Consider the following 27,470-nt stretch of genomic DNA (forward strand, 5'->3'; position numbering starts at 1 on the left):
CTTATTGAGTTTATGTATGTAAACTTTTGACCCACTGGGAATGTGATGAATGAAATAAAAGCTGAAATAAATCATTCTCTCTACTATTATTCTGACATTTCACATTCTTAAAATAAAGTGGTGATCCTAACTGACCTAAGACAGGGAATTTTTACTCTGATTAAATGTCAAGGATTGTGAAAAACTGAGTTTAAATGTATTTGGCTAAGGTGTACGTACATTTCCGACTTCAACTGCATGCCTACTCCGGCTCTCCCTCTCTAGCACGCCCTTCATTACGCACACCTGTCACCATCATTACCCGCATCTGCACTCATTGGACTCACCTGGACTCCCACGCCTCAGCAGGCTCCCAAGCCTCAGCGGGACTGTCAGGGTCCCACGCCTCAGCCGGCTCGTCGGGGTTCTACGCTTCAGCCAGCTTGTCCAGCGCCCAAGCCTCGGCCGGCCCGCCCAGGTGGGACGACGGGTGGTGCCCCTGGGGGGGTACTGTCACGCCAGCTCCCGCTCTCCCTCTCTGGTGTTTTAGGGCACCAGGCTGCCCTTCATTACGCACACCTGTCACCATCATTACCCGCATCTGCACTCATTGGACTCACCTGGACTCCCACGCCTCAGCAGGCTCCCACGCCTCAGCGGGACTGTCAGGCTCCCACGCCTCAGCCGGCTCGTCGGGGTTCTACGCTTCAGCCAGCTTGTCCAGCGCCCATGCCTACTCCGGCTCTCCCTCTCTAGCACGCCCTTCATTACGCACACCTGTCACCATCATTACCCGCATCTGCACTCATTGGACTCACCTGGACTCCCACGCCTCAGCAGGCTCCCACGCCTCAGCGGGACTGTCAGGGTCCCACGCCTCAGCCGGCTCGTCGGGGTTCTACGCTTCAGCCAGCTTGTCCAGCGCCCATGCCTCGGCCGGCCCGCCCAGGTGGGACGACGGGTGGTGCCCCTGGGGGGGTACTGTCACGCCAGCTCCCGCTCTCCCTCTCTGGTGTTTTAGGGCACCAGGCTGCCCTTCATTACGCACACCTGTCACCATCATTAAGTGCATCTGCGCTCATTGGACTCATCTGGACTTCTTCACATTGTTGATTGCCCCCTCTATATCTGTCTGTTCCTCAGTTTTGTTTCCGGTGTCAGCATTATTGTCGTCATGTCGTTTTGGTCCCCCGTCCAGATGCGTTTTTTGTTTTGTTTGATGTCCGTTTTCCATTAAATGTTCACTCCCTGTACTTGCTTCTCATCTCCAGCGTCGGTCCTTACACATGTAGGGATAAAGTTACGAGGCAACAGTATAGAAAATATACAGTAGCAGCAGTGTATGTGATGAGTCAAAAAAGTTTGTGAAAAAAGGGCCAATGCAGATATTCCGGGTAGCTATTGGTTAACTATTTATCTAATTATTTAGCAGTCTTATGGATTGGGGGTGGAAGCTGTTCAGTATCCCGTTGGTTCCAGACTTAGTGGATCAGTACCACTTGCCGTGTGCAAGAAGAGAGAACAGTCTATGACTAGGGTGGCTTTAGACTGACCATTTTTAGGGCCTTCCTCTAACACCACCTGGTATAGAGGTCCTGAATGACAGGGAGCTCAGCCCCAGTAATGTACTGGGCCATACACATTACCTTCTGTTACACTTTGCGGTTGGATGCCAAGTAGTTGCCATACCAAGTGGTGATGCAGTCAGTCAAGATGCTCTCAATGGTACAGCTTTAGAACATTTAGAGGATTTGAGGGCCCATGCCAAATCTTTTCAGCCTCCTGATGGAGAAGAGGCTTGTCGTGCGTTCTTCGTGACTGTGTTGGTGGACCATGGTAATTCCTTAGTGATGTGGACACCAAGGAACTTCAAGCTCTCGACCCACTCCACAACAGCCCCGTCAATGTAGATGGGGGTATGCTCGGCCCTCCGTTTCCTAAGGTCCGCGATCAGCTCATTTTTCTTGCTGACATTGAGGGAGACCACATTGCCAGGTCACTGACATCTACCCTATAGGCTGTCTCATCATCATCGGTGATCAGGCCAACCACTGTCGTGTCATCAGCAAACTTAATGATGTTGGAGTTGTGCGCAGCCACACAGTCATGGGTGAACAGGGAGTACAGGAGGGGACTAAGAATGGACCCAAGGGGCCCCTGGGCTGATGTTCAGCGTGGCGGATATGTTGTTGCCTACACTCACCACCTGGGGGTGGCTCGTCACGAATTCCATGATCCAAATGCAACGGAAGAGTTCAGTCCCAGGGTCCAGAGCTTAGTAATGAGCTTGGAGGGCACTACTTACCAAATGAGCTACATGGGACAACATTTTTCAACAATAGATTTTGTTGATGGTGGTTGAAAATGCTGTCTCAGGCACCATTCCAGAATCTCCCATAAGTGTTCAATTGGTTTAAGATCTGGTGACTGAGATGGCCATGGTTAACATCATTTTCATGCTCATCAAAACATTGTGACCACTCGTGCCCGGTGGATGGGAGCATTGCCATCTTATGGGGTATAGCCATGGTAGCCAAATTCATGTCAAAATAATGGCTTGCCCAACATTTTTTATACATGACCATAAGCATGATGGGATGTTATTTGCTTAATTAACTCAGGAACCACTCCTGTGTGGAAGCACCGGCTTTCAATATACTCTGTATCTGTCTTTTACTCAAGTGTTTCCATTATTTTGGCAGTTTTTCCTCACAAAATGTGCACCCACAAATAAATAATAGTATCATGTAAAATTCTGAAAACTATTGCCAGTGACAGTAAGTTATACTCTTAACACTTTGACAAGCAGAACCAGGTTATCTTTTTCTGTGGAATTCATTGTAGTTCTCAGCCCTTTTCAGATGTTCACAGTTTTAAGCCGCTTCGGTCAAGTAAACTTTTTATGCTGATGATCTGCCTATTTTTCTTGCAGTGCTAGACTGATTCAGCATACACAGCAAGACTATGAGAATAGGAGTAGGTGCAAAAATGTGTGAAGAGCAAACAACTGAGGTGGATTAATCCAGATTGCCTTGGAGCAAAGCAATCATTTTGCATTGTTAACAAAATAATATAGGTTTATGAATAATGGCAATTACCAGTCGTGCACTTTTTCCGCATGCAATTTGAAATTACAATAATTAATCGCAATCTGCATTGGGGGAAGCATTTGGGACGGACCAGTTGGAGAGCAGGTCGTTGCAGAGCAAAAGAAGATCACAGTGCAAAGAAACTGTAAAGAGGAGCATCAAATCTTCGGAATAAACAACAACGTAATCACCGCTCATACTCTTTACAGCTATAGAGTAGGCTCCTTAGAAATATCCTGTGCTTCTTGTTTAAGCAGAGGAACAATGACATCTCTCTCAGCATGGGTGAAGGCCAACAGCAAAGCCTCTGTTTCATGTCCCTCTGTTCACACAGTTTACGACTGCTCACAACAGTTTACAGCAGCCAAATTTAATTTTGCACTGGCAAATCCTATCGCACATTATCCTGTAGATTGCATTAGGAACCTAATCTTTTCTTTCTCTACCTCCTCAGAAGAAAGGAGCACCTTCATGATTAACCCACTTTACAGCAATGAATAAACGCATCATCCAGTAATGTACACCAGATTTAATTTGAAGGGAAAAGAATCCCCGAAATGCAAAAAAAAAATCTGAGAAATGTAATGGAAAACAGCACATAAAGCTGCCACCATGGAGTGCTCAGAATTTATTTGAACATTCCATAAATTCAATTTTTTTTTTACAGATGAGATGTTTTATTGTTAGTTGTGTACAGTATCTTGACAATTTCACAAACATAATGGTACGAACGTGAAGAAAAAATAATATGCATGAGCAAAAATGTTAACACAAACGTCATTAAATTAACTAAGAAAATACACATATCTTCATTTTCTTTCTCTTCAGTGAAGACAAAGTCACATATAGCCCATGTTGCTTTTGGTTTCCCATCTTTGCTTGGCTTCAAACCTGAATCGATGTTAAAATACTGATTTAGCAAAACTTATAAATTATAACGACAAAAATGAATCTGAATGAAACATATTTCCATGTTCTTGAGAGCTTGTTCATAGACATTAGCATAACACATTATACACATATTCTTACCATGACATCCACTGTGACAGTTCAAAAGTGCCCGTCTAATGTTAATTGATGGCTACAGTACACACTTTCTCGGTATAGTCAAACCCTAGCATGTATTTATACCTGTGCATGTAATAAGTAAGAAAGAATCTGGCAAGCTAGCCAAATACGCATAACAAATGTCGCTAACAAACTGCGATTTAATGTAAATTAGGGAGATAATTGTGGGGAGGAGAGTAAAAAGACAAACCCCCAAGCAATTTGTTTCTTCCTTTTCTGGGCTGCCCGCGAAGCCTCCACTTCCTGTTTGCTTTGCACAAAGTCACGGCAATCGGTGGCTTGCGCGATTTTCACAGCCAGCTATTGAAAGAGAAGACCCATTAGATGATGTAAATCAGTCTCTCTGGCAAGCAGAGCTCTTCCAACTGATATGTCAGGGTGGCTTCTCATGAGTGCCTCCGATTCCCGTTTTGTCTCACCCTGACCATGATGCAATGACAGCACCTAGATTGTGGGTTGGTGAAGAAAAAAACATAGTAAAACACACATTCAACTGCTTAACAGTAATCTAAAATAAGACAGTCAACCATTTACCATGACTATCGTAATATTTACTTAATCGTTTGAATGTACAGTAAAAGGCAACATTTTATTTGAAACGTGCAGATCTTTAAATCAGAAGTTAAAGGAATGACCATGACTGCAAGTGGCAAAAACATTTTGTTCAAATCAGTGAGGAAGTGCATGTATTGTTGAGCAGAATAATCCCAATAACCCCAGTCACACAGAAGCACAGGAAACAAACGGCTACATCCATTTACCTTTAGGTAATTATTTCTAACATTCATAGAGTACAATCAGGGGAAAGAAAAAATAAAGTTTAAAAAATAAAAAAAATAGGTAGTGAAGAAATGTGCCACAATTTCTCAACAACAAAAACATGCTAGTCAATTTTTAAAAATTATTATAATTAAGTGGGATAAACTTTATTAGAAAGACTAAATGTTGGGATTAAGCAGGACAGTGCAAGTAGCCAGGAAACATTTAACTCTAAAGGCTTTTTATCACCATATTTCAGGAACCAAGGGTGTAAAATGTTCTAATTTGGGATACATTAAAAGCCATAAAGGTCTTTCAAAAAGATTAATGGTACTTTGCTTGGATTTAAGATAAGGGCTTCAGCTGGCTGCAAGTACTGGGCTCCGGCTGGGCCCTCGAGGCATTCATCTATACAGTCACTTGGAAGATTTGTAAAAGCGTCTGCATAACCTGAAGCTAACATACTATGACAGTTTTCTAATTCCTTGCCATTTTTTATAGGTTTTAAAGGCCTATAAAATCATGTTTTCTAGGCAGAACTCTGGAGAAAGGGAAAGTTACAATGGGTGATCATTCTCATGTTGAGAGTAGATTTGCCAGCAGATAATAGCAGGGCGTTTTGAGCACCGTGTTTAAGTGGTGTAGGTGCTAAATGCTTTTGCTTGGATGTGGCACAGGCTGGGATCATAAATCTGAAGGTTTATTCAATTGTTGACAATTCTCCTGCGTTCACACATTTGCTAAAAATAAAGTCATTGGGTAAAAGGCATCTGTTTTGAGAGAAAACATAATGAAATTGGAAGATGCTAAATGGCTCCTTGAGCTTTACAACCAGATATGTATATTTTTTGTAACACAAGGATTACCCACATTAACCTGCTCTCCTGTGGGGAGCATTTGAAATTCAAAATGTCTAGAAACCACACCTTCCTAACCCCCCCCCCCCCCCCCCCCAAAAAAAGACACTGACACATTGACACTTTGACATAATTAAAACCCTCTCACATACCCCCTCCCCCCTCTTCTCTTTCTCTTGCAGCCGCTGAGCGGTTAAAGTGGTAAAGGTCTTTACATTTTATTTTTTTAGCAATGCAGTCTACATCCCTGATTGTCTTTACTGGGGCTCAACATTAATGTCAACCAAGTTACCTAGGCGACAGAACAGATCAAAGAGACAAAAAAAGCCCTCAAATGTCTGATTAATCAAGCCTGCAAACAGCTTATTTCTTTTAGCCTGCATGCAAGTATGAAAATGAGATTCCGAGAGCAGTACATTGTGCAGATTTGTTCATTCTTATCTGAACAAAGCCAGCGGCAGCTTATTTCATGGATCACTGGCACTGTCAGCGCTGTGGCGCCGAGCAGGTGACGGCTCCTCTTTCTGTGGCGAGAACAAAATTAGCAAAAAGTCGGCACAAATTAGCCTCTCATATTTTCTGTAATATGACATTATTTTTCATTTACTTTTTTGATCCACTTTTCAGGATTTTTTCTCCCCCTCCCCTTGTGTGTGTCTTAGTGCCAAATCCTTTCAAATCACAAGCCAGCAGAAATGAAAACATTTGCTGCCAGAATAAAAATACAAAGCTAGAAAAGAAATGGGCCTATTCGACACAAAAACCTCATCCGTTCTTTGTTTAAGGCAGTCATACAAGCCTATTCCATGTTTCCGTAAGACCAATGTTAAAATGAAGATTTAGTGTCCGATACCTTCCATTTTTTTCCCCAAAACCATTTTCTTTTCTTTCAATTCTGTCGTGAGCATAGCCTCTGTTTAACACAAGGTTTATTCAAAGGATTAATACTGTGACCTTTGGAAGGTTTGCAGGCGGCAAATTTTTTGCTGCATTATACTGCCGCTGCTGCAGTAGCTTAGAACCACTAGGAAACTTAAATCAATAGTACCACTTTCTGTTGTCACTCATGTTTGGGTTGTCATAGAGATTCAAGTGGAATCCCAAATATGTGGCCTCGCTATACTATATATCACTTCAGCACAGGCCATGTTAAAGATAAGGCCGGGATAAGGCATGTCCATTGTATTGACACAAAGTTATCGATCACAGTCCCCTTTGAGTTGACTTCTATGCTGCGGCACAGCCTACTGCATAGACAGCATGGATGTGGCTTCTGTCAGTGACAAATGGAATCCCTTCCAAAGTATTCAAGACATTGGGGATCCTGCAGGTATTTCAACCAGTTTACCAACATGAGTTCATAGTCATCACAATGATTTACTGATAACTCTGTGCATTTCTCAGAATCCTTGGATATTCCAAGATACACATTACAAAAACAACAGCAGCTTCAAAAGACAATGGTAGGGAGAGAAGATTCAACTTAACGTAAATGCTTCTCTATATTAATAAAGTGTTCAGGCTGGTATTAACAATATGAAATAAATGATGGCTTTAAGGAAGAAATGGCCTTAAACCCATTCATAAAATGTCCTATCCTGGGAAGCCTCTTCCAATTAAAACATGTGAGAGGTGGATTAACAGGGGCTATGTGGCTTTGCCTCGCTAAATCACCACCCCGAGCTGCTCCGCTGCATTTGACGTGTAAACGATTAATGACCAGCCTAATTCCCTTATCACACTACCTTAATGCCTAAATAATGTGGCCTTAGTCAACTTTGGAAAGCAGGGCTATATAAGAATGGAATAAATATCAGATTAGGCAGCTCATATGTAATTTCAGTCTAATTTCGAAGAATCGAGGTAGGGAGGGAAAAAAGGAAAATGGGTTTCTAGTCTGAAAAGTCAGATTGCTATACTTCAACTTGACCTTGTTTATGCCGAGTAAAAGCATTACTGCAACAATGAAGCACAAGGCAGTCTGTCCACTAAATTGCTTTGATGCCATTTCATCTATTTCCAATTATTGGTTGTCCTATCGGTGCAAGTTAAACAAAGAAATTACTATGTTGATAAGAACAAGTCTTGACAATGATTTGAGTGAAGTCCAGCAAACTGGGGACGTCCTGGAGACATGCGGCAATGTTCCCATTAGGTCCCTCAATGGTTACAAAGCGATTATTATCCCACTGGACTTTCTAAAAACATTCTAACATTGCATGATGGTCCCAAAGGAATGTTCTCTGAGGGGACCTTGGTCTAGTTCCCTGTAAGTTCCCAGGACGTCACCGAGGACCATGTCAGGACATTCGCAGGACTTTAATTTTACTACTCCTTAGGATGTTGTGTGATGGTCCCAAGGGAACGTTCTCTCCGGGACGTTTTTAATAGTTCCCGGTTTGTCCAATGGTCCCCTGAACGTTATTGGGACATTGTGTCATGGACCCTGGAGGTTTTGTCTGGTTCCCGGTTTGTCCCAGGGACGTTTATAACACGTAGCAGGAAGATTGGAATGCCGTGAACCAAGAGGTGGTGAGTTAAAATCTCAGGTGAGAACATGTTAAACAATAATTACAGTATGAATAAACATACACAATGTAATCAAGTATGTCAAAGTGTTCAATATGTAAGTTGAAAACACTGTATGCAATATATTGTAGTGAGTAGCTACCTCATCAAGAGGTCCTGAGTTTATCTTGGCATAAAGGCTACGAGGAGTTGGGTTGACAAGCCAATGACCCAAGTTTGAGTCACCACCTAATTTGCGAATTGGTGTCAGAAGTGTGATGGCGCTACCGTGAGGCCATCGAAGGTGTGCCCAGGCATTAGGAACTTGAGATGGGGAAGAAGAGGGGTAGTGACGCAACTTTAATCCAACACATAGCAACCTCGTCAAGAGGTTTTAGATCTCTTGGTGTAACAGCTAAGGTGTTGTGTTGGCAGTCGCTGGAACCGGTTCTGAGTCCTGGGACGTGGGCGAACCTTGGTCAATACGGAATTTCAGTCCTATTTTTTGTGATGACGAATAGTCCTTATTCTGTAGCTGTTAAAAAACATCTAAGTACATCAAAGCATTACTGGCATTGGTTGTCTGGTGAGACCATTTGACTGCTTATCTAATCAAAGCCATGAGCTGTATATCCTCCCCTTATCATTTTTTTAAAATTCAGGATGCATTGCCATATTCTCTCAATAAAGATGAGCATTATTGTCATTCAGGGGGCAGTCGTGTAAGAGGTTTATGTCATCTTGCTGCCAATTTGACAAACAGCATTACATGACATGCAAAAAGAGAGCCACTCCTGGGAAGATATTGCCGAACTGCCAGTGGTATAATGCATGTCTCTATTTTTCTGTTCCCTAATAATCTGATGCTAGATACTGTCATCTTTAGGGACTGAAAAAGAGTCTGAAAGTTTGCCCGCTTTGTACATATTCCATTATCTTGCCTCTTCTGAGTAGGGAAGGCTTATTAGCAAGCTTTGAACTCATACTTACAATAATGTGCCATCAACAGTTTTATAAGCTAATTAGAAAAACAGTTTAATTAATGACTGACTGGCAATAAAATGGCAATCATGAAAAAAGAAACTAAGGGTGCTAAGCTTCCACTACCACCAATTAAGGCCTAATTACAAACAAATTATATATGTGTTTTGCTGTGGGCTTTAATAAAAAAAAATGGCTTTAATTAAAAGAGAAAACATGCTAATTAATTAAACAGCACAAAAAAAAAATCTACATTGAAAAGTATGCTTTGCCTATCAAGTAATTAATGAAATACAATAATCTAAATGAGATTCCCAAGCATTTGATAAAAGCTTAGTACCCATTTCACAAAATCCATTTCAAAATTAATGAGCAGAAATTGCATGTGAGTCATCCAGAGATACATACAATAAGAGTTCATTCTGTGATGAATTGCTTATGCTGAAGGAAAAAGGAACGAAGAAGAGACTTTCCTTAACTGTTTCTCAGTCACCCGGGGGCCTTGCAGGAGAGAGGAAGAGAGCCTCATTTTCTGATGTGGGGCGGGCACAGCTTAAATCTGATAACGAGTGTTTTCCACAAAAGCAATGCTCATTAAAAAATGTGGCATTACAGGGAAAGGTACTGAAAAGAGAAAACACCAAAATAACATGAAATAGTCTTAGTTCAGCTCCTCTTCTCACCTAAATAGCCACGTTGTGCCACCTTTGCTTTACAGTACTTAAACAGTGGTTTCCAAAGCAATGCATGTCATGGTGGTATGGGTTTCTTTCCTAATATACAGTACCAGTCAAAAGTTGACAAACCTACTCATTCCAGGGTTTTTATTTTTTTAAACTATTTTCTACATTGTAGAAGTGTATATTTGAGATTCTTCAAAGGAGCCTTGATGACAGCTTGGCACACTCTTGGCATTTTCTCAACCAGCATCATGAGGTAGTCACCTGGAATGCACTCCAATTAACAGGAGTGCCTTATTAAAAGTTCATTTGTGGGATTTCTTTCCTTCTTAATGCGTTTGAGCCAATCAGTTGTGTTGCAACAAGGTAGGGGTGGTATACAGAAGACAGCCCTATTTGGTAAAACACCAAGTCCATATTATGGCAAGAAGAGCTCAAATAAGCAATGAGAAACGACAGTCCATCATTATCTTAAGACATGAAGGTCAGTCAATATCAAACATTTCAAGAAAGTTTAAGAAACAAGAAGTTTCTTCAAGTGCAGTCGCAAAAACCATCAAGCGCTATGATGAAACTGGAGAGGAAGACCCAGAGTTACAGTGGGGCAAAAAACTATTTAGTCAGCCACCAATTGTGCAAGTTCTCCCACTTTAAAAGATGCGAGAGGCCTGTAATTTTCATCATAGGTACACTTCAACTATGACAGACAAAATGAGAAAAGAAATCCAGAAAAATCACATTGTAGGATTTATAATGAATTTATTTGCAAATTATGGTGGAAAATAAGTATTTGGTCAATTACAAAAGTTTCTCAATACTTTGTTATATACCCTATGTTGGCAATGACAGAGGTCAAACGTTTTCTGTAAGTCTTCACAAGGTTTTCACACACAGTTGCTGATATTTTGGCCCATTCCTCCATGCAGATCTCCTCTAGAGCAGTGATGTTTTGGGGCTGTTGCTGGGCAACACGGACTTTCAACTCCCTCCAAAGATTTTCTATAGGGTTGAGATCTGGAGACTGGCTAGGCCACTCCAGGGCCTTGAAATGCTTCTTACGAAGCCACTCCATTGCCCGGGCGGTGTGTTTGGGATCATTGTCATGTTGAAAGACCCAGCCACGTTTCATCTTCAATGCCCTTGCTGATGGAAGGAGGTTTTCACTCAAAATCTCACGATACATGGACCCATTCATTCTTTCCTTTACACGGATCAGTTGTCCTGGTCCCTTTGCAGAAAAACAGCCCCAAAGCATGATGTTTCCACCCCGATGCTTCACAGTAGGTATGGTGTTCTTTGGATGCAACTCAGCATTCTTTGTCCTCCAAACACGACGAGTTGTTTTTACCAAAAAGTTATATTTTGGTTTCATCTGACCATATGACATTCTCCCAATCTTCTTCTGGATCATCCAAATGCTCTCTAGCAAACTTCAGACGGGCCTGGACATGTACTGGCTTAAGCAGGGAGACACGTCTGGCACTGCAGGATTTGAGTCACTGGCTGCGTAGTGTGTTACTGATGGTAGGCTTTGTTACTTTGGTCCCAGCTCTCTGCAGGTCATTCACTAGGTCCCCCCGTGTGGTTCTGGGATTTTTGCTCACCGTTCTTGTGATCATTTTGACGCCACGGGTTGAGATCTTGTGTGGAGCCCCAGATCGAGGGAGATTATCAGTGGTCTTGTATGTCTTCCATTTCCTAATAATTGCTCCCACAGTTGATTTATTCAAACCAAGCTGCTTACCTATTGCAGATTCAGTCTTCCCAGCCTGGTGCAGGTCTACCATTTAGTTTCTGGTGTCCTTTGAAAGCTCTTTGGTCTTGGCCATAGTGGAGTTTGAAGTGTGACTGTTTGAGGTTGTGGACAGGTGGACAAATTCAAACAGGTGCCATTAATACAGGTAACGAGTGGAGGACAGAGGAGCCTCTTAAAGAAGAAGTTACAGGTCTGTGAGAGCCAGAAATCTTGCTTGTTTGTAGGTGACCAAATACTTATTTTCCACCATAATTTGCAAATAAATTCATTAAAAATGTTGTGATTTTCTGGATTTTTCCCCCTCATTTTGTCTGTCATAGTTGAAGTGTACCTATGATGAAATGTACAGGCCTCTCATCTTTTTAAGTGGGAGAACTTGCACAATTGGTGGCTGACTAAATACTTTTTTGCCCCACTGTACCTCTGTTGCAGAGTATAAGTTCATTAGAGTTAACTGCACCTCAGATTGCAGCCCAAAAAAATGCTTCAGAGGTCAAGTAACAGACACATCAACTGTTCAGAGGAGACTACGTGAATCAGGCCTTCATGGTCGAATTGCTGCAAAGAAACCACTACTAAAGGACACCAATAATAAGAAGAGACTTGCTTGGGCCAAGAAACACAAGCAACGGACATTAGACCAAATTGGAGACTTTTGGTTTCAACCGTTGTGTCTTTGTGAAACACAGAGTAGGTGAACAGATGATCTCCGCATGTGTGGTTCCCACCGTGAAACACGGAGGTGGTGGTGTGATGGTGCTTTGATGGTGACACTGTGATTTATTTAGAATTCAAGGCACACTTAACCAGCATAGCTCCCACAGCATTCTGCAGCGATACACCATTCCATCTCGTTTGCACTTAGTGGGACTATCATTTGCTTTTCAACAGGACAATGACCCAAAACACACCTCCAGGCTATGTAAGGGCCATTTGACCAAGGAGAATGATGGAGTGCTGCATCAGATGACCTGGCCTCCAATTGAGATGGTTTGGGATGAATTGACCCGCAGAGTGAAGGAAAAGCAGCCAACAAAGTGCTTAGCAAATGTGGGAACTCCTTCAAGACGGCTGGAAAAGCAATCCTCATGAAGCTGGTTGAGAGAATGCGTGTGTCAAGCTGTCATCAAGGCAGGTGGCTACTTTGAAGAATCTAAAATATATTTTGATTTGTTTAACACTATTTTGGTTACTACATGATTCCATGTGTTATTTCAGAGTTTTGATGTTTTTACTATTATTCTACAATGTAGGAAATAGTAAAAATTCAAATAAATAAAAAACTGGAATGAGTAGGTGTGTCCAAACTGTATCTCTGGCTTCATTGAAATGGTAGAAGAAATTAGGTTCATAATAATATCATACCATTTTGAGAGGTATGAGAAGTAAAGATGCAAGTTAGCCTGGGGACACAATATATCTGGGCCTTCAAGCAACCACCATTTACATGGCTCTAGGCCTATATCTCAGTCATACAATGATCTAACGTCCGGTGACTTAATTTGCTACTTATTGCCACGAGCAGCACCTGTGGATAATTTGGCTTGTCTTTCTGTGTTCAGAAATGTCACTCCTAACCATCTATCTATGGTGTGTTGAAGAGTGTAATTTCTCTGGGTTCTGTACTTTAGACTACCAGTGGTTAGACAAGTGTTTATGATGAACCATGCAGGTGTTTCTTTCCATCATTTCCATATTCTTTAGCTTCTGGAACTCATGAAAAGGACATGACACCCCCTATTGTGTCAGAATATAGAGTTTCTGTTTTGAAGTGGTAATGTACGCTAATAGCTGTGATCACAGCTAAGGGGAAACTGGAAGCACTAACACGGTGTGACAGTCTTTTGTCTTGTATTATTTTCACTTATTATATCAAAAGTACTGCCTCAGAGTAAAAAAACAAAATATTAAAAAAAGGGAGCTTATTGCTCGGTTTGTAGAGGAGAGGGATGTGCTCAATTGTTGCAGGATGGAAGTCCGCTGAAGAGACAGTGAATTACAATCACCATTGGATTAAGTTGTGCTTAGCTATTTTACTTAAGGCTAGCTGTTAAACTCATTCATAATGTATTATGAATGAATAATGGGCATTTATGCACTTGTGTAGGCAGTTATAAGAAGCTATGAGCTGTTATGAATGCTTATAACTGTTTCTGTATTATTGGATATACGTTTTAACTGACTACAGTCTTCTTTGTTTTATTTTTCAGGAATGCTTTCTGGAATCCATCTTTTAAATATGAGCTGCCGGATCCTATCAACTCTCCTGACAGAGGGTGAGCGAGTTATATATAGCACTTAATATTATGCTAATTAAGGAAATTAATTACTCCATATGCAACTTACAGCTGTGTAAAATAATGTTCAATAATCAAAGGATGGCGTCGCAAGTGCCCTAATTGGAAGACTTGCACCACTCAATCTACTGAACTAATATTAAGAAGTACTTTAGGGGCCAGAAGCTATTCCTAGTATTTTGGGACTTCTAAGCCAGCCTTTGAGAAACAACAAGAAAAGTACGGCTCTGCAAAAGATCAACAAACAAAACTGCACGTGAGAAAAGAAGAAACATTGCCAACCCTATCTGCAAACAATGGTTTTCTAAAATGTAAAGGTATTAGGGATGAAAACGAAAGAGCTTCCTTCGAAACAACACTGCCTCAGTAAGGTACCAGTTAATAATATGAACAGATACCTAAGAAGAAATGTGATTGCTTTGTGTCATATTTTGGTGGACTTAATACTTAACTTGAACTTTTAAGAAGAACCGAGCTTTAAAAAGTATTTGAAACAAAGAATTTCAGACTTTGGAGAATATTTAAATATATAGTTTAATGGAGACAATCTCAAAGCAACCTGTAATATTCTAGCAGTGTATTTTAGAACGAACAGATGAAAGCACATGTATCAGAGAATTTCTAAGAAGCCTTAAAAAAAAGGGTTTTACCAAATTGTTTTAACATTCAGATTCAAAGTCAACCAACAAAAATAATGAATTGATTGTCGCGAGCTCAAAACACAGCAGAAACAAACTATTCCTTTATTGGAGGAGGAACATCGTCAGACATTTCACTTTGGTTCGAAAAGCAATGCTGGTAGATTGAGAATTGACATACTGTGACAACCTGGTACACTGAACTGTGTTTCTTTACAATCAATGCCTTGGGGGACAGACACAGCCCTCTTTAGTAATTCACAGCTGTCTAAATCCTTTTCCGTTTTTTCCATTACGAAAACATGGTACTATTCCTCCACTAAAAAGCCTGCCATAATAATGTCTCAAGTGTTATGACTGTAAACAAATAAGCCATTACATACAGTATCAAATGAGACGCTTCAATAATAACCTTGAAATGTATTCTGAACACAGTTGGGAATATTGATCCACTAAATGTTTGTCACCATAGGACTGTCCAGAGTCAACACTAGTGTCTCAATCATCATTTGCAAAGTGCAATGAGGTTGAACTCAGGAAGAATTAGACGTGGGTATGAAACGCTCCACTTCTACGCACATTTCCCCAGAGCAGGTTTAATATGCCACATGCTATTATTTATCTAGGAAATGAAGCCGCAACCTTGACGTTGCCAGCAGCCACCACTTGAGCCATCTGTAGCAAACTACACTTCTCTCAAGTTTACCCTCTACCGTAGATACAGTATATTTGGTCCAACATCCACTAAAGAGACGAAGAAAAACATATTTGAAAAGGGATATTGCAGCAGTAACACATCAGTATCCCCTTCTGTGCAACATGGTCAACATACTACAGTAGAATAAATGGTGAAATGTCTATTTCCTACTCATTCATGGTACTGTATGCTGCTGTATTTTCCTATCTATTTACAAGAAGTCGGTGGAATTTGTAGGTCACTTGTCATTAGCTCTCATTGTCATTTAGACAATTTTACAGACAGGCTGATATTGGGCTAAATGTTACCAGGCATTACAGAACAATGAATGCAGTTTCTTACTCACCAATTTTGTTGTATGTGAGAATTTCTTGAAAACTTCAGTCAATTCACTGTTCTGAGCATGAGGTAAACACAGATACATAGTGAGCTATGGCTGCCAGACTGCTGTCAAGCCCATCCTTCATGTTCCTGGCAAGCTACAAGGGAGGTGACAGAGAGGCAAAGAACCTCAGCTAAGTCTGCTCAAATCCACTAGTACTCTAAGAGGCTTTCTGGAACTACAGGTGCCACTTTGTCAGCCACAAAGCAAGTTTTTAATTTTAATTTCTCTAACCTTTTTTTTGTCCATTTGCATTATTGTGTTTTATCGTCTGTTTTATGCTGGGTACAAGAATCAGCCTTCAACATCAGTCTGCTGGCATGTAAAATCAATTCACTTACCCTGCGTGTCCCTCATCAACATTTTTAATAGAGAACTAGGTTAATGTTTGATAGAGTATGACGATTTTGCGTGAATTGCCTAACCTTGGTTGAAATTCAAGTGTTTATCTTAAATAAAGTTTAGGTACATGGCTGACAGACTTAAGTGTGTATGCTGTACTGATGCATGAATATCACTGCTTCTATATGAGCATCACATCTCTCACCTCTAGTTGTGACAATTGAACATACTGTAATCCCCAACTATGAAAAGTAGTAGCTGTGTCTTTTTAACTGCAATTATGGGTGCGTGGGCTACATTCTCTACTAAATTAGCTTCAAACCGCTTGATCCATGATGCCTGCCGAGACGAGTGGTTTCAAAACTGCAGGCATTGCATTTAGGGACGTGTGCACTTCAAAGGTATGAAACTTGCACCTTGAGAATGTTTTAAAAGTTGGCTTGAAGGCAATGTACCCCTTCATTAAAAAGCAGAGCCAAAAGTCCTTTAGACACTGCCACACTTCAAAACTAAGGGGGAGGGATTTCCATTAACTCAATGGAAAAGGGCTGCAGGACTTCTCAATCAAGTGTGCCTGTGTGTGTTTTTGTTCCCCTATGTCTTTGCAGGAAGAAATGGCCACGGATCCATTAGTTTGATTTGTCACAGCGGGAGCGCCCCAAAGATCTCTTATCAGTGCAACGTACCTCTCGAGTGGCGAGTCTGTCGCTCATCTCCTCCGCCTTCCCAAAGTCCCCTTCAGCGATGGCGCTCTCTATGCTCTTTTCTAGGCTGGACTGGAGAGAAGGGGAACATTTTGTGATTTTAGAAATAGAAAGGGGGGGTAAAATCTAAGAGTAACTTCCCCCGGGCCTTATTTTTTATAGGATTGCTATTAATACAAATATGTAGATTTTCCTTCACAAATGAAATCCTTTTTGATTGGATATTAGAAGGGAAATCTTTTTTTTTTTTTTGGGGGGGGGGGGGGTTATCACCAAAACATAAATGTGACTCTTTAATTACACATTTCCATTACAGACTGGGGCAGGGGAGAAGGCAAAGATGCCCCTGGTCACTGATGGCAGGGTGGTTCCCTAAAAAAGGAGACTATCCGAAGTAGTACAGTAAAGAGCATTTCTCCAAAAATCTTTCACAGGGCACATGACAGGCAAGATGTTATACTTCTATATTAGCAGAGCCTGCTCTGAAGCACCTTCATAAAAATTATTCAAGGACTCATGGCCCTGTGTGGTTCAGTTGGTAGAGCATGGCGTTTGCAACGCCAGGATTGTGGGGTTGATTCCCGGGCCCACATACAGTGCCTTGCGAAAGTATTCGGCCCCCTTGAACTTTGCGACCTTTTGCCACATTTCAGGCTTCAAACATGAAGATATAAAACTGTATTTTTTTGTGAAGAATCAACAACAAGTGGGACACAATCATGAAGTGGAACGACATTTATTGGATATTTCAAACTTTAACAAATCAAAACTGAAAAATTGGGCTTGCAGAATTATTCAGCCCCTTTACTTTCAGTGTAGCAAACTCTCTCCAGAAGTTCAGTGAGGATCTCTGAATGATCCAATGTTGACCTAAATGACTAATGATGATAAATACAATCCACCTGTGTGTAATCAAGTCTCCGTATAAATGCACCTGCACTGTGATAGTCTCAGAGGTCCATTAAAAGCGCAGAGAGCATCATGAAGAACAAGGAACACACCAGGCAGGTCCGAGATACTGTTGTGAAGAAGTTTAAAGCCGGATTTGGATACAAAAAGATTTCCCAAGCTTTAAACATCCCAAGGAGCACTGTGCAAGCGATAATATAGAAATGGAAGGAGTATCAGACCACTGCAAATCTACCAAGACCTTGCCGTCCCTCTAAACTTTCAGCTCATACAAGGAGAAGACTGATCAGAGATGCAGCCAAGAGGCCCATGATCACTCTGGATGAACTGCAGAGATCTACAGCTGAGGTGGGAGACTCTGTCCATAGGACAACAATCAGTCGTATATTGCACAAATCTGGCCTTTATGGAAGAGTGGCAAGAAGAAAGCCATTTCTTAAAGATATCCATAAAAAGTGTCGTTTAAAGTTTGCCACAAGCCACCTGGGAGACACACCAAACATGTGGAAGAAGGTGCTCTGGTCAGATGAAACCAAAATTGAACTTTTTGGCAACAATGCAAAACGTTATGTTTGGCGTAAAAGCAACACAGCTCATCACCCTGAACACACCATCCCCACTGTCAAACATGGTGGTGGCAGCATCATGGTTTGGGCCTGCTTTTCTTCAGCAGGGACAGGGAAGATGGTTAAAATTGATGGGAAGATGGATGGAGCCAAATACAGGACCATTCTGGAAGAAAACGTGATGGAGTCTGCAAAAGACCTGAGACTTGGACGGAGATTTGTCTTCCAACAAGACAATGATCCAAAACATAAAGCAAAATCTACAATGGAATGGTTCAAAAATAAACATATCCAGGTGTTAGAATGGCCAAGTCAAAGTCCAGACCTGAATCCAATCGAATCTGTGGAATGAACTGAAAACTGCTGTTCACAAATGCTCTCCATCCAACCTCACTGAACCCGAGCTGTTTTGCAAGGAGGAATGGGAAAAAATTTCAGTCTCTCGATGTGCAAAACTGATAGAGACATACCCCAAACGACTTACAGCTGTAATCGCAGCAAAAGGTGGCGCTACAAAAGTATTAACTTAAGGGGGCTGAATAATTTTGCACTCCCAATTTTTCAGTTTTTGATTTGTTAAAAAAGTTTGAAATATCCAATAAATGTCGTTCCACTCCATGATTGTGTCCCATTTGTTGTTGATTCTTCACCAAAAAAATACAGTTTTATATCTTTATGTTTGAAGCCTGAAATGTGGCAAAAGGTCGCAAAGTTCAAGGGGGCCGAATACTTTCGCAAGGCACTGTATATATAAAATGTATACACGCATGACTGCAAGTTGCTGTGGATAAAAGTGTCTGCTAAATGGCATATATAAAGATATATATAAAGACTTAAGTTGTTTATGGACGCACACTCATCCCTCAAATGAATTTGGAAAAACCTAATAATGAAATGAAAGATGGTAGTAATAACTACATATATACAAACTTCTACTACCACCACAACTTTACAGTAGCCTTTTTGCTGGCAATGTGAACTGAATTATAGACTGAATGTGCATGTCCCAAAGAAAATATTTTGTGCCTAGTGTGTAATTGACTTAACATTTGTTAATGTAATATGAATGTCTAAATGACATTGATCACTAATGAGAATGTTTGAACATGGAGGAGCAAGACCTTCTCGTTATGTTGACTTGACAAGTTCTGTTTAATTCAGCTTCTTGTTAATTATCTTATCCATTCAAAGTAGGCCTTCTCTTTTGAGAATGAGAAAAAGAAACGCAGCAAAAATTCAATTTTATGGTACTTTGAGATAGTGCATTCAAATAACACTCCAAATAAGCATTACTAGAACTTCCAATTGAATTAGGACAAATTCCCCATCTTATACACCATTATTATATTTGCAACCACTTTGCTTACATGGCAATTTACATATACATATTTTTATGTCTCTTTCTTGTTCTATTACATCAGACTTATCAAGTACATAACTTAATTTCTTACTTGAATCCATTTAGAAATAAACTCATTTTTCCAAGAGTTGCTTATCTTATGACACACACATTACAGCTATTCGCCAGCACTTTCCTGCACGTAGATGCAGGGCTGAGACACACAAAAACAAAAACAGGTGACTGTCTGATTCCATTTTCCATACATCATTTCCCAAAAATATAGCCTAAGCTAGTGCTCTGCAGGCTAGATCCATGCCCCTGTAGGCTAGATTCATGGGTCTGACAATTAGGCTACTCAAAGTGTGAAAGGCTATGTTATTGTTGTATACGGAGCTTTCCACAAACAGTAACAAGGTGTGCAGGAGCTGTCAGGTCTTTGTACAGACATTCAGTACATACACTTCTCTCTAGAGCAAATCTACATCTTACATTAATCTCAACCTAAAAGGACAGTGGAGAATCATCCCAATGCCAAGATTAAGGTAATCTCATCATTACATTTAACACTATCTTTTATATTTTACTCAACGTCAGATTTGAGTCTTAAAAACCTCTTAATCCACCTGTCATATTTGATAAAACAATGAGAAGTTACACAGGCATGGATATGGAAAGACAGAACACGTTCGATGCTTTTACCATAACTTGACGGCATTAAACACAGACAGGCAGGCGAGTAATGTGGCAGACATCTTTGTTACCTTGGGAGCAGGCTTGCTACAGGCAGGGGGTTGAAATCTATCATTGATGCCAAAGTACTGCGTAAGCCCATCCCAATGCCTTTCATGCTCCGCTTGAGGTTCTCTGCTGAGAAAAAAAAAGTGTTCATGTTCATTATCGGTTCAGTACAAGACTACAGCATATGTTTAGAATATACATGGGTGATAAGTACCCATCCAATTTTTAGAAAGCCCTAGTAAAAATAGGCTATTAGGTAGGCCTACACCAACAAGGCTATGTCCCGATTCACCACCCTTTTTCAGAAGTCTGCACTTGAACACCTACCGTCATGGATTAAAAAGCATAGGATTGGTGTAGCCTAAGCATGGACTAGAGCGAGTTTCCACAACTCTAAAATCCATGGAAGAAAGTATGCGAGATGTAGTGGGTGAAGTACTGGGACTCAGCCTTGAAGAGTCTATTGTAGAGCTACAGTTGAAGTCAGAAGTTTACAAACACCTGAGCCAAATACATTTAAACTCAGTTTAACAATTCCTGACATTTAATCCTAGTAAAAATTCCCTGTCTTAGGTCAGTTAGGATCACAACTGTGGTCTTCACTGATTTCTTATGATTTTCCCATGATGTCAAGCAAAGAGGCACTGAGTTTGAAGGTAGGCCTTGAAATACATCCATAGGTTCACCTTAAATGATGTCAATTAGCCTATCAGAAGCTTCTAAGCCATGACATTTTCTAGAATTTTCCAAGCTGTTTAAAGGCACAGTCAATTTAGTGTATGTAAACTTCCCACTGGAATTGTGATACAGTGAATTAAGTGAAATAATCTGTCTGTAAACAATTGATGGAAAAATGACTTGTGTCATGCACAAAGTAGATGTCCTAACCGACTTGCCAAAACTATAGTTTGTTAACAAGGCATTTGTGGAGTGGTTGAGAAATGAGTTTTAATGACTCCAACCTAAGTGTATGTAAACTTACGACTTCAACTGTATGTAATACAATTACATTTTCAAAAATAGATATAGCCTACATTACCTTTCATTGTTTGATACCATGTTCTTAGTTGCTGATTTTTCATCTGTTTAGTGACGTGAAACACAAAGACATTAATCTTGGTTCCCTGTGAACTGTCAAGTAAACTCCAAAAATCACCCTTTGTTGTATTTTGTCATGACTCATGACCTCAGAAATATAAACGGCACTGTGGTTATATCCCTTCAAAAACAATGAAAAGGGGTAGACTGGTTGACTATTTTTTTTTCAGTGACTTTTGATGGAATTGTATATAATTTAATTATGTTTCCCGTGGATCCATTCCAGTTCAACCTTTATAGCTAGAAGACTTTTAACTAAATTATAATCGGAATCAGAATTGAACAAGGACAAATGAAAGTCAGTGAATAGGCACTTTAAAAAACAAGGATCATGAGACACTTGGACACAGGATGATCCCTCTGCTCTGCTTTTCCCTTTTCCATTATTTCTGTGATAGATAGGTCAAGTAGGTTAGGCTTACCAGAGCAAAGATCTCATTGATCTTTATCTTCAGTGGCTATGTGTTAAAAAGTGCAATTCACCTTTCTTATATCGTCCTTTTCTCTGCTGTCTTTTTTGGGGGAGCTTCATTGTGTTGATCTCACATTTTTTCTTCTGTTGCTCTTTACATTTCTAAAGAACATGAAGTGCAACCGTTCACAATTAGCAATAACAAAAGCATTAACCCAAATCATGAAAATCTCATTTTCAACAGTTAATTAATTATGTTTGCGTGATGTGTATATCACGTTAGTGTCTTTAGTCACTTTAAAACATACAATGTAGCTTTTCAAATGAGTAGCCTATCCACATTTTACTTGCTTTTGAAAGGTGGGGCAACACTTCACATTCTTGCCAATTCTCCTCGGAAATCCCGGGTAAGGAGTCCAAACATAGGTAATTTTCTATGAAGGGCCGGATACAAGAATAACTTGTGTCTCCAAGTGTAACACAATTTTGCTTAAGACCACGCGAAAGTCCAACTGCAGGACGTTGAACGTTAGCTGCGGCTATTTCTTGATTTGCAACACCTTGGTCGTCTTCATCATCTGAACTAATTTCTGCATCGGTCAGACCTTTCGGTAAAAGTCCGCTATACATGTTGAGAAGGGCAAATCAACAACGATGTATGCTCGGGTTATGACGTGCTAGTCATAATCCAAAACAAACTGGTATACCTATTTTTTTTTTTACAAAATCAAAGATTGTAAACCTTTTCACTTCCTGGTGGACACTATGACTCTTGCAAAACAACCGCTCTGATTGGGTAAAACAATGTCACTTCTACCAATGAGAACTGTTTTTCTATCGACGCGCCAAACCCCATGGTTGCGTTCCAGGTCGTCTTTATTAGGCTACAATTGCAATGCGCATCTCAGATTATTACTGAGATGTTGAACACTTGTCCCTGGTAGAATTAACAGAATTGTAGAGCGATAACTTGCCAAAAAAGGGTAGAATTGTCACAACCCAAACAATGTTTTAGGGAGGGTAGTGAGTCTTCTCCTTGGTTTACCTTCGCCCTTATGCAGGTGTTCACTATAATTTCGTCCATTCTAGCCACATTTCCTCATCTGCTTGCATGCCCCTTCCCTACAGTGCATTCGGAAAGTATTCAGACCCATTGACTTTTTCCAAATTGTATTACGGACTGTATTGTCTTGTGGTATAGTTAGCGCTCGGGAAAACGTAGTACAACATAAGGAAAGTACCAAAACAGCTTGATTTAAATGCTTTCGAAAAGTATTCAGACCCCTTGACTTCTACATTTTGCTACGTTACAGCCGTATTCTGAAATTGATTAAATAAAAACACGTCCTCATCAATCTACACACAATATTCCATAACGACAAAGCGAAAACAGGTTTCTAGAAATGTTGGCAGATATGTATACAGTTAGAGTACCAGCCAAAAGTTTGGACACCCCTACTCATTCAAGGGTTTTTCTTTATGTTTACTATTTTCCACATTGTAGAATAAAAGTGAAGACATCAAAACTGTGAAATAGCACATATGAAATCATGTAGGAACCAAAAAAGCGTCAACATATATTTTATATTTGAGATTCTTCGAAGTAGCCACCCTTTCCTTGAAACATATTTGCACACTCTTGGCATTCAAAAAGCAATTTTATCAATTTTAGAATAAGGCTGTAACGTAGCAAAATATAGAAGTCAAGGGGTCTGAATACTTTCCGAATGCACTTTAAATCAAGCTGTTTTGGTACTTTCCTTATGTTGTACTACGTTTTCCCGAGCGCTAACTCTACCACAAGACAATACAGTCTGCCAGTTTAACTGTCTACGGGTTTAGCCGTATTTTCCTACATTGTACAGAACATATGGAGCTGTATTTGTGTGTGTGTTAAAAAAAAGTTCTCAATACCAAATTCTCTTGGTAACACTTAAGTACCTTACTGTAATTGTTTTCCACCCCAATTTTTTTTTTAAAGCTTAAAAAAAAAATACATTTCTCAAGCAAGGATTAAAATCACATATTTAGAAGATAAATTGTAGGCGGGTTTTATGACTTTGTGGCTGTGGTAACGAGTAACAACCAGGCGCAACTCTGATATAAAGTCTTTTTTCTCTCAGAGTTGCCGGTATGTCACGTGTCCTACTTATATCAGTACACTCGTAACAACCTAATCATTACGAAACTTCTATTCGATCAAATCAGCCATATGTAGCAAATACGCCATTACATTTTTTGTTTACCAAATTCGAAACTCTCAATGACCTTCTAACAAAAACTCCTCGCTTGGTGAACAAAAAAACAAAAAATCGCCACCTGCTGGAGAAGACAGGTTTTGGGCCCATTTATCCCTCTCGCTTCGCCCGTTCCTTTCTGGTGTGGATCAATCCACTCGAGCGGAGAGGCCAAATAGGAGAAATATGTAGCCTGAAAACGAGCTATTATTGGCAGAAAGGTGGAACTCTATTTGTTATTGGTCTATTAACTTATATCACCTGGTGGTGTCACCAGGCAAGCCAAAACACCACTCATGCAAACCTGCTGATTAGAAGTTCCTGTGTAGACAGTGGCATGTATTCATGGATACCAAGAGAATCCAGGCTTCCCCCCCAAAAAATTGGTTTAAAAAAAACTTTTTGAAAAATTGATATTTTGTCTCTGTTTTTCATAATTTTCCTTAAATTCGGAAGAGGCTGAATGCATCTCACAGGAGAAAGCATCCGAGCGAGCGAAACAGCATCCCTCTGTCTCTCTACCTGTAGAGATGCCGTCTGTCTAAACGAGTATGACATTGTTGACGCCCATAGCATTGAAGGCAAGGGAAGCCAGTGAGCATCTAGTCGCCCTTGACAAAGTATACAAAATTAGCCAATCAGTTTTGAGCTAAACTGAGCGAGCTCAACTGTGAATGGTCCTGGCGCACCAAAAAAAGTTTCAAGGGATGCCAGCTTGGATTTGGTGTCACTCCTATCCAATCCAAATGAAAGCATTATGTAATTGACAGAAAAACTTGAATTGTTGCATCTTGTTGTGTTGTTGTCCTCCGGTGGCTAGCTAGCCAGCAAGCTAAAAATGTCCCTTTCCTAAATTAGCCATGGATGGAGATAGGGATTTGGACTTGTGGTTTTACTTAATTCTCCGTACTGGCCAATGATTATAACAGTGATTCTGATCCAACCATTAATTCATACATTGTTGTGCCCCTGGCCTGAGAGGATGGATGTTCAATATGTAGCTAGATGTATAATGCTAATGTTAACTAGCTAATGTTGCCCATGAATGGAAGTTAGGCTAGTGATCAAGCATTTTAGCCAGGTAGCGTAGGACAACAAAAAATAAGTGTGTACTGTATGACAAAGTGATAGACCGTTTCATCAACATTAGAGGATGGCATTGGCATTCCTCTACAAGTAGTGTGAGTCAACATGTTTTTCTACTTGCACGAACACGAACGCGCACACACAGAAATCAGAACCATGGACAGCCACATCATTCCCCAGTGATTTTACCCACACACCACTACTGTGTGTAGATTGTATTTTTAGCCACAAATTATCAGGAAATAACACTGATCACATTTTTTTTCACACTTTTACAGTGTTAATTTCATCAGCTGTTGTACGATATGATACAAAACACAGGAAACTGAATTCTTACGGCACTTGGCCTTTAACAAGGTTTAACATTACTCATGGCTTCTGGAAGGTTTGTAGAAAACATAGTAAGAGAGGAATGATACATTTGAGTGGTGTTTTTAGGGCAATATAGTAAATACAATGTTTACCTATTAAATTTCAGACTCAAAGCCATAAACACTAACCAATCATTTTTTGGTAAAAAATGATACATTTTTATTGAGTTGCCGCCCACAGATTTAGAAAATGTGGCAGGTGGTTGATCTCCCATGAGACAATCCAATCATTGGCCTCTTTCATCCTCCTCTCTCTACTCTGACTCTCTTATTGCCTAACATAGCAGACACAGATATGAGATGTACCGTAGTGGGCCAGTGACAGAATAGTAGTCATTGATGCAGGCTTTTAGGTGGGGTAGTATACAGTATATCTTTCGTGCTAGTTCCAGAGCCATGCTGCTATCATCAAGTGTGCCTTTGTTTTATGAAGCTGCACTTTACATGTCCTGAGACAGCAGCCTGTTTCAAACTCACCTTCCTGTCTGAATCTGAAACTGCACTGTATCTCCTGCTGCTTTGTGCTCTGTCTCTCTCTCTTTGTGCTCTCACCCACTTGTACAGGTATGACTGAGGAAGCCAGTGACAGATTACATTAAGGAAGAAGTGTAGTTTACCAAGGCTACAGTAATATAGTTCAAAATAGCTATCTGGAATATACATTTAAAGTTCGATTTGATTCAATTCCATATTCAAGTTAGATGTTTGGTTGAGATGGAGACGTGAATACAACATATCAATTATTAATTTGTAGACAAACTGAATATTGAATTGTGTTTGATTGTCAACGCAACCGAATGTCAACATTTGAAGGAGATGTATCTTCTGCTTGGATAGTTCCATCTGTGCCACTGACTTAAACGTCTTTAATTCCAGTTTGTCTGCAAATTAATCATTGATATGTTGGATTCACGTCTCCATCTCAACTAAAAATCTAAGTGAAATAATAGGACTATATCAACAACCTTAAATTCACTATTTAAAGTTTGATTTGATTTAGTCCTATTCTGTAACTTAGATTTTTGGTTCCGATCGAGATGTGAACCCAACATATTCATTATTAATTTGTAGGCAAATTGGAATTAAAGACAGACTAATTAAATGACACAAAAGATACATCACCTCCAAATGTTGATATTTAGTTGAGTTGTCACAGCAGTCAAAAGAAGTAGACCAAAGTGCAGCGTGGTGAGAGAACATTTTCCTTTTATTTATACAAAATGTCACCAACAAAACGAAAAACAATCGTGAAGCTTATGAGGGCTAAGTGCCACTAACATAAGTCAACTACCCACACTGAAAGGAGGGAAAAAGGGCTACCTAAGTATGATTCCCAATCAAAAACAAAGATAGACAGCTTTCCCTGATTGAGAACCATACCTGGCCAAAATATAGAAATAAAGAAAAATAGAAAACATAACATAGAATGCCCACCCAAATCACACACTGACCAAACCAAAATGGAGGCTCTTTCAGGTCAGGGCGTGACATGAGTCGATGATAAAACTTGCAATAGAGTAAATAGCCTTTCAATATCTTATCTTATCAATATCTTACAAACTAATATACTGTATTTATTCAACCTTAAAATGTGTAACACATCCATGGCCACATTTTGAGGTTACTGTAACTACAGTTGAAGTTGGAAGTTTACTTACACTTAGGTTGGAGTCATTAAAACTAGTTTTTAAATCACTACACAAAATTCTTGTTAACAAACTATAGTTTTGGCAAGTCAGTTAGGACATATACTTTGTGCATGACACAAGTAACAATTGTTTACAGACAGATTATTTCACTTATAATTCACTGTATCACAATTCCAGTGACTCAGAAGTTTACATACATGAAGTTGCTGTGCATTTAAACAGCTTGGAAAATTCCAGAAAATTATGTCATGGCTTTAGAGGCTTCTGAAAGGCTAATTGACATAATTTGAGTCAATTGGAGGTTTACCTGTGGATGTATTTCAAG

The 27,470-nt window shown here is 40.1% G+C and overlaps 1 protein-coding gene across 5 annotated transcripts; it reads right to left on the reverse strand.

The window, feature by feature from the left end:
• Positions 1-3,632: 3,632 nt before the first annotated feature.
• LOC109899589 (protein FAM204A-like) lies at positions 3,633-22,596 on the reverse strand. Of its 5 annotated transcripts, none has more exons than XM_031835867.1 (7): positions 22,154-22,577; positions 21,874-21,964; positions 21,332-21,374; positions 20,316-20,421; positions 16,720-16,809; positions 15,656-15,788; positions 3,633-4,580 (listed from the first exon to the last, which is right to left on the reverse strand). In XM_031835867.1, the coding sequence occupies exons 1-6, from the start codon at positions 22,430-22,432 to the stop codon at positions 15,699-15,701; spliced, it is 699 nt and encodes a 232-aa protein (XP_031691727.1). In that variant the 5' UTR covers positions 22,433-22,577; the 3' UTR covers positions 3,633-4,580; positions 15,656-15,698. The 5 variants fall into 5 exon arrangements, with proteins under 5 accessions (XP_031691727.1, XP_020350544.1, XP_020350543.1 ...); XM_020494955.2 differs by lacking the exon at positions 15,656-15,788 and having other exon boundaries at positions 3,633-3,959; positions 4,327-4,436; positions 20,316-20,418; positions 22,154-22,576; XM_020494954.2 differs by lacking the exon at positions 15,656-15,788 and having other exon boundaries at positions 3,633-3,959; positions 4,327-4,436; positions 22,154-22,576.
• Between the last annotated feature and the right edge of the window lie 4,874 nt (positions 22,597-27,470).

The sequence above is a fragment of the Oncorhynchus kisutch genome, linkage group LG11, assembly GCF_002021735.2.
Source record: "Oncorhynchus kisutch isolate 150728-3 linkage group LG11, Okis_V2, whole genome shotgun sequence".
Taxonomy (NCBI): Eukaryota; Metazoa; Chordata; class Actinopteri; order Salmoniformes; family Salmonidae; genus Oncorhynchus; species Oncorhynchus kisutch.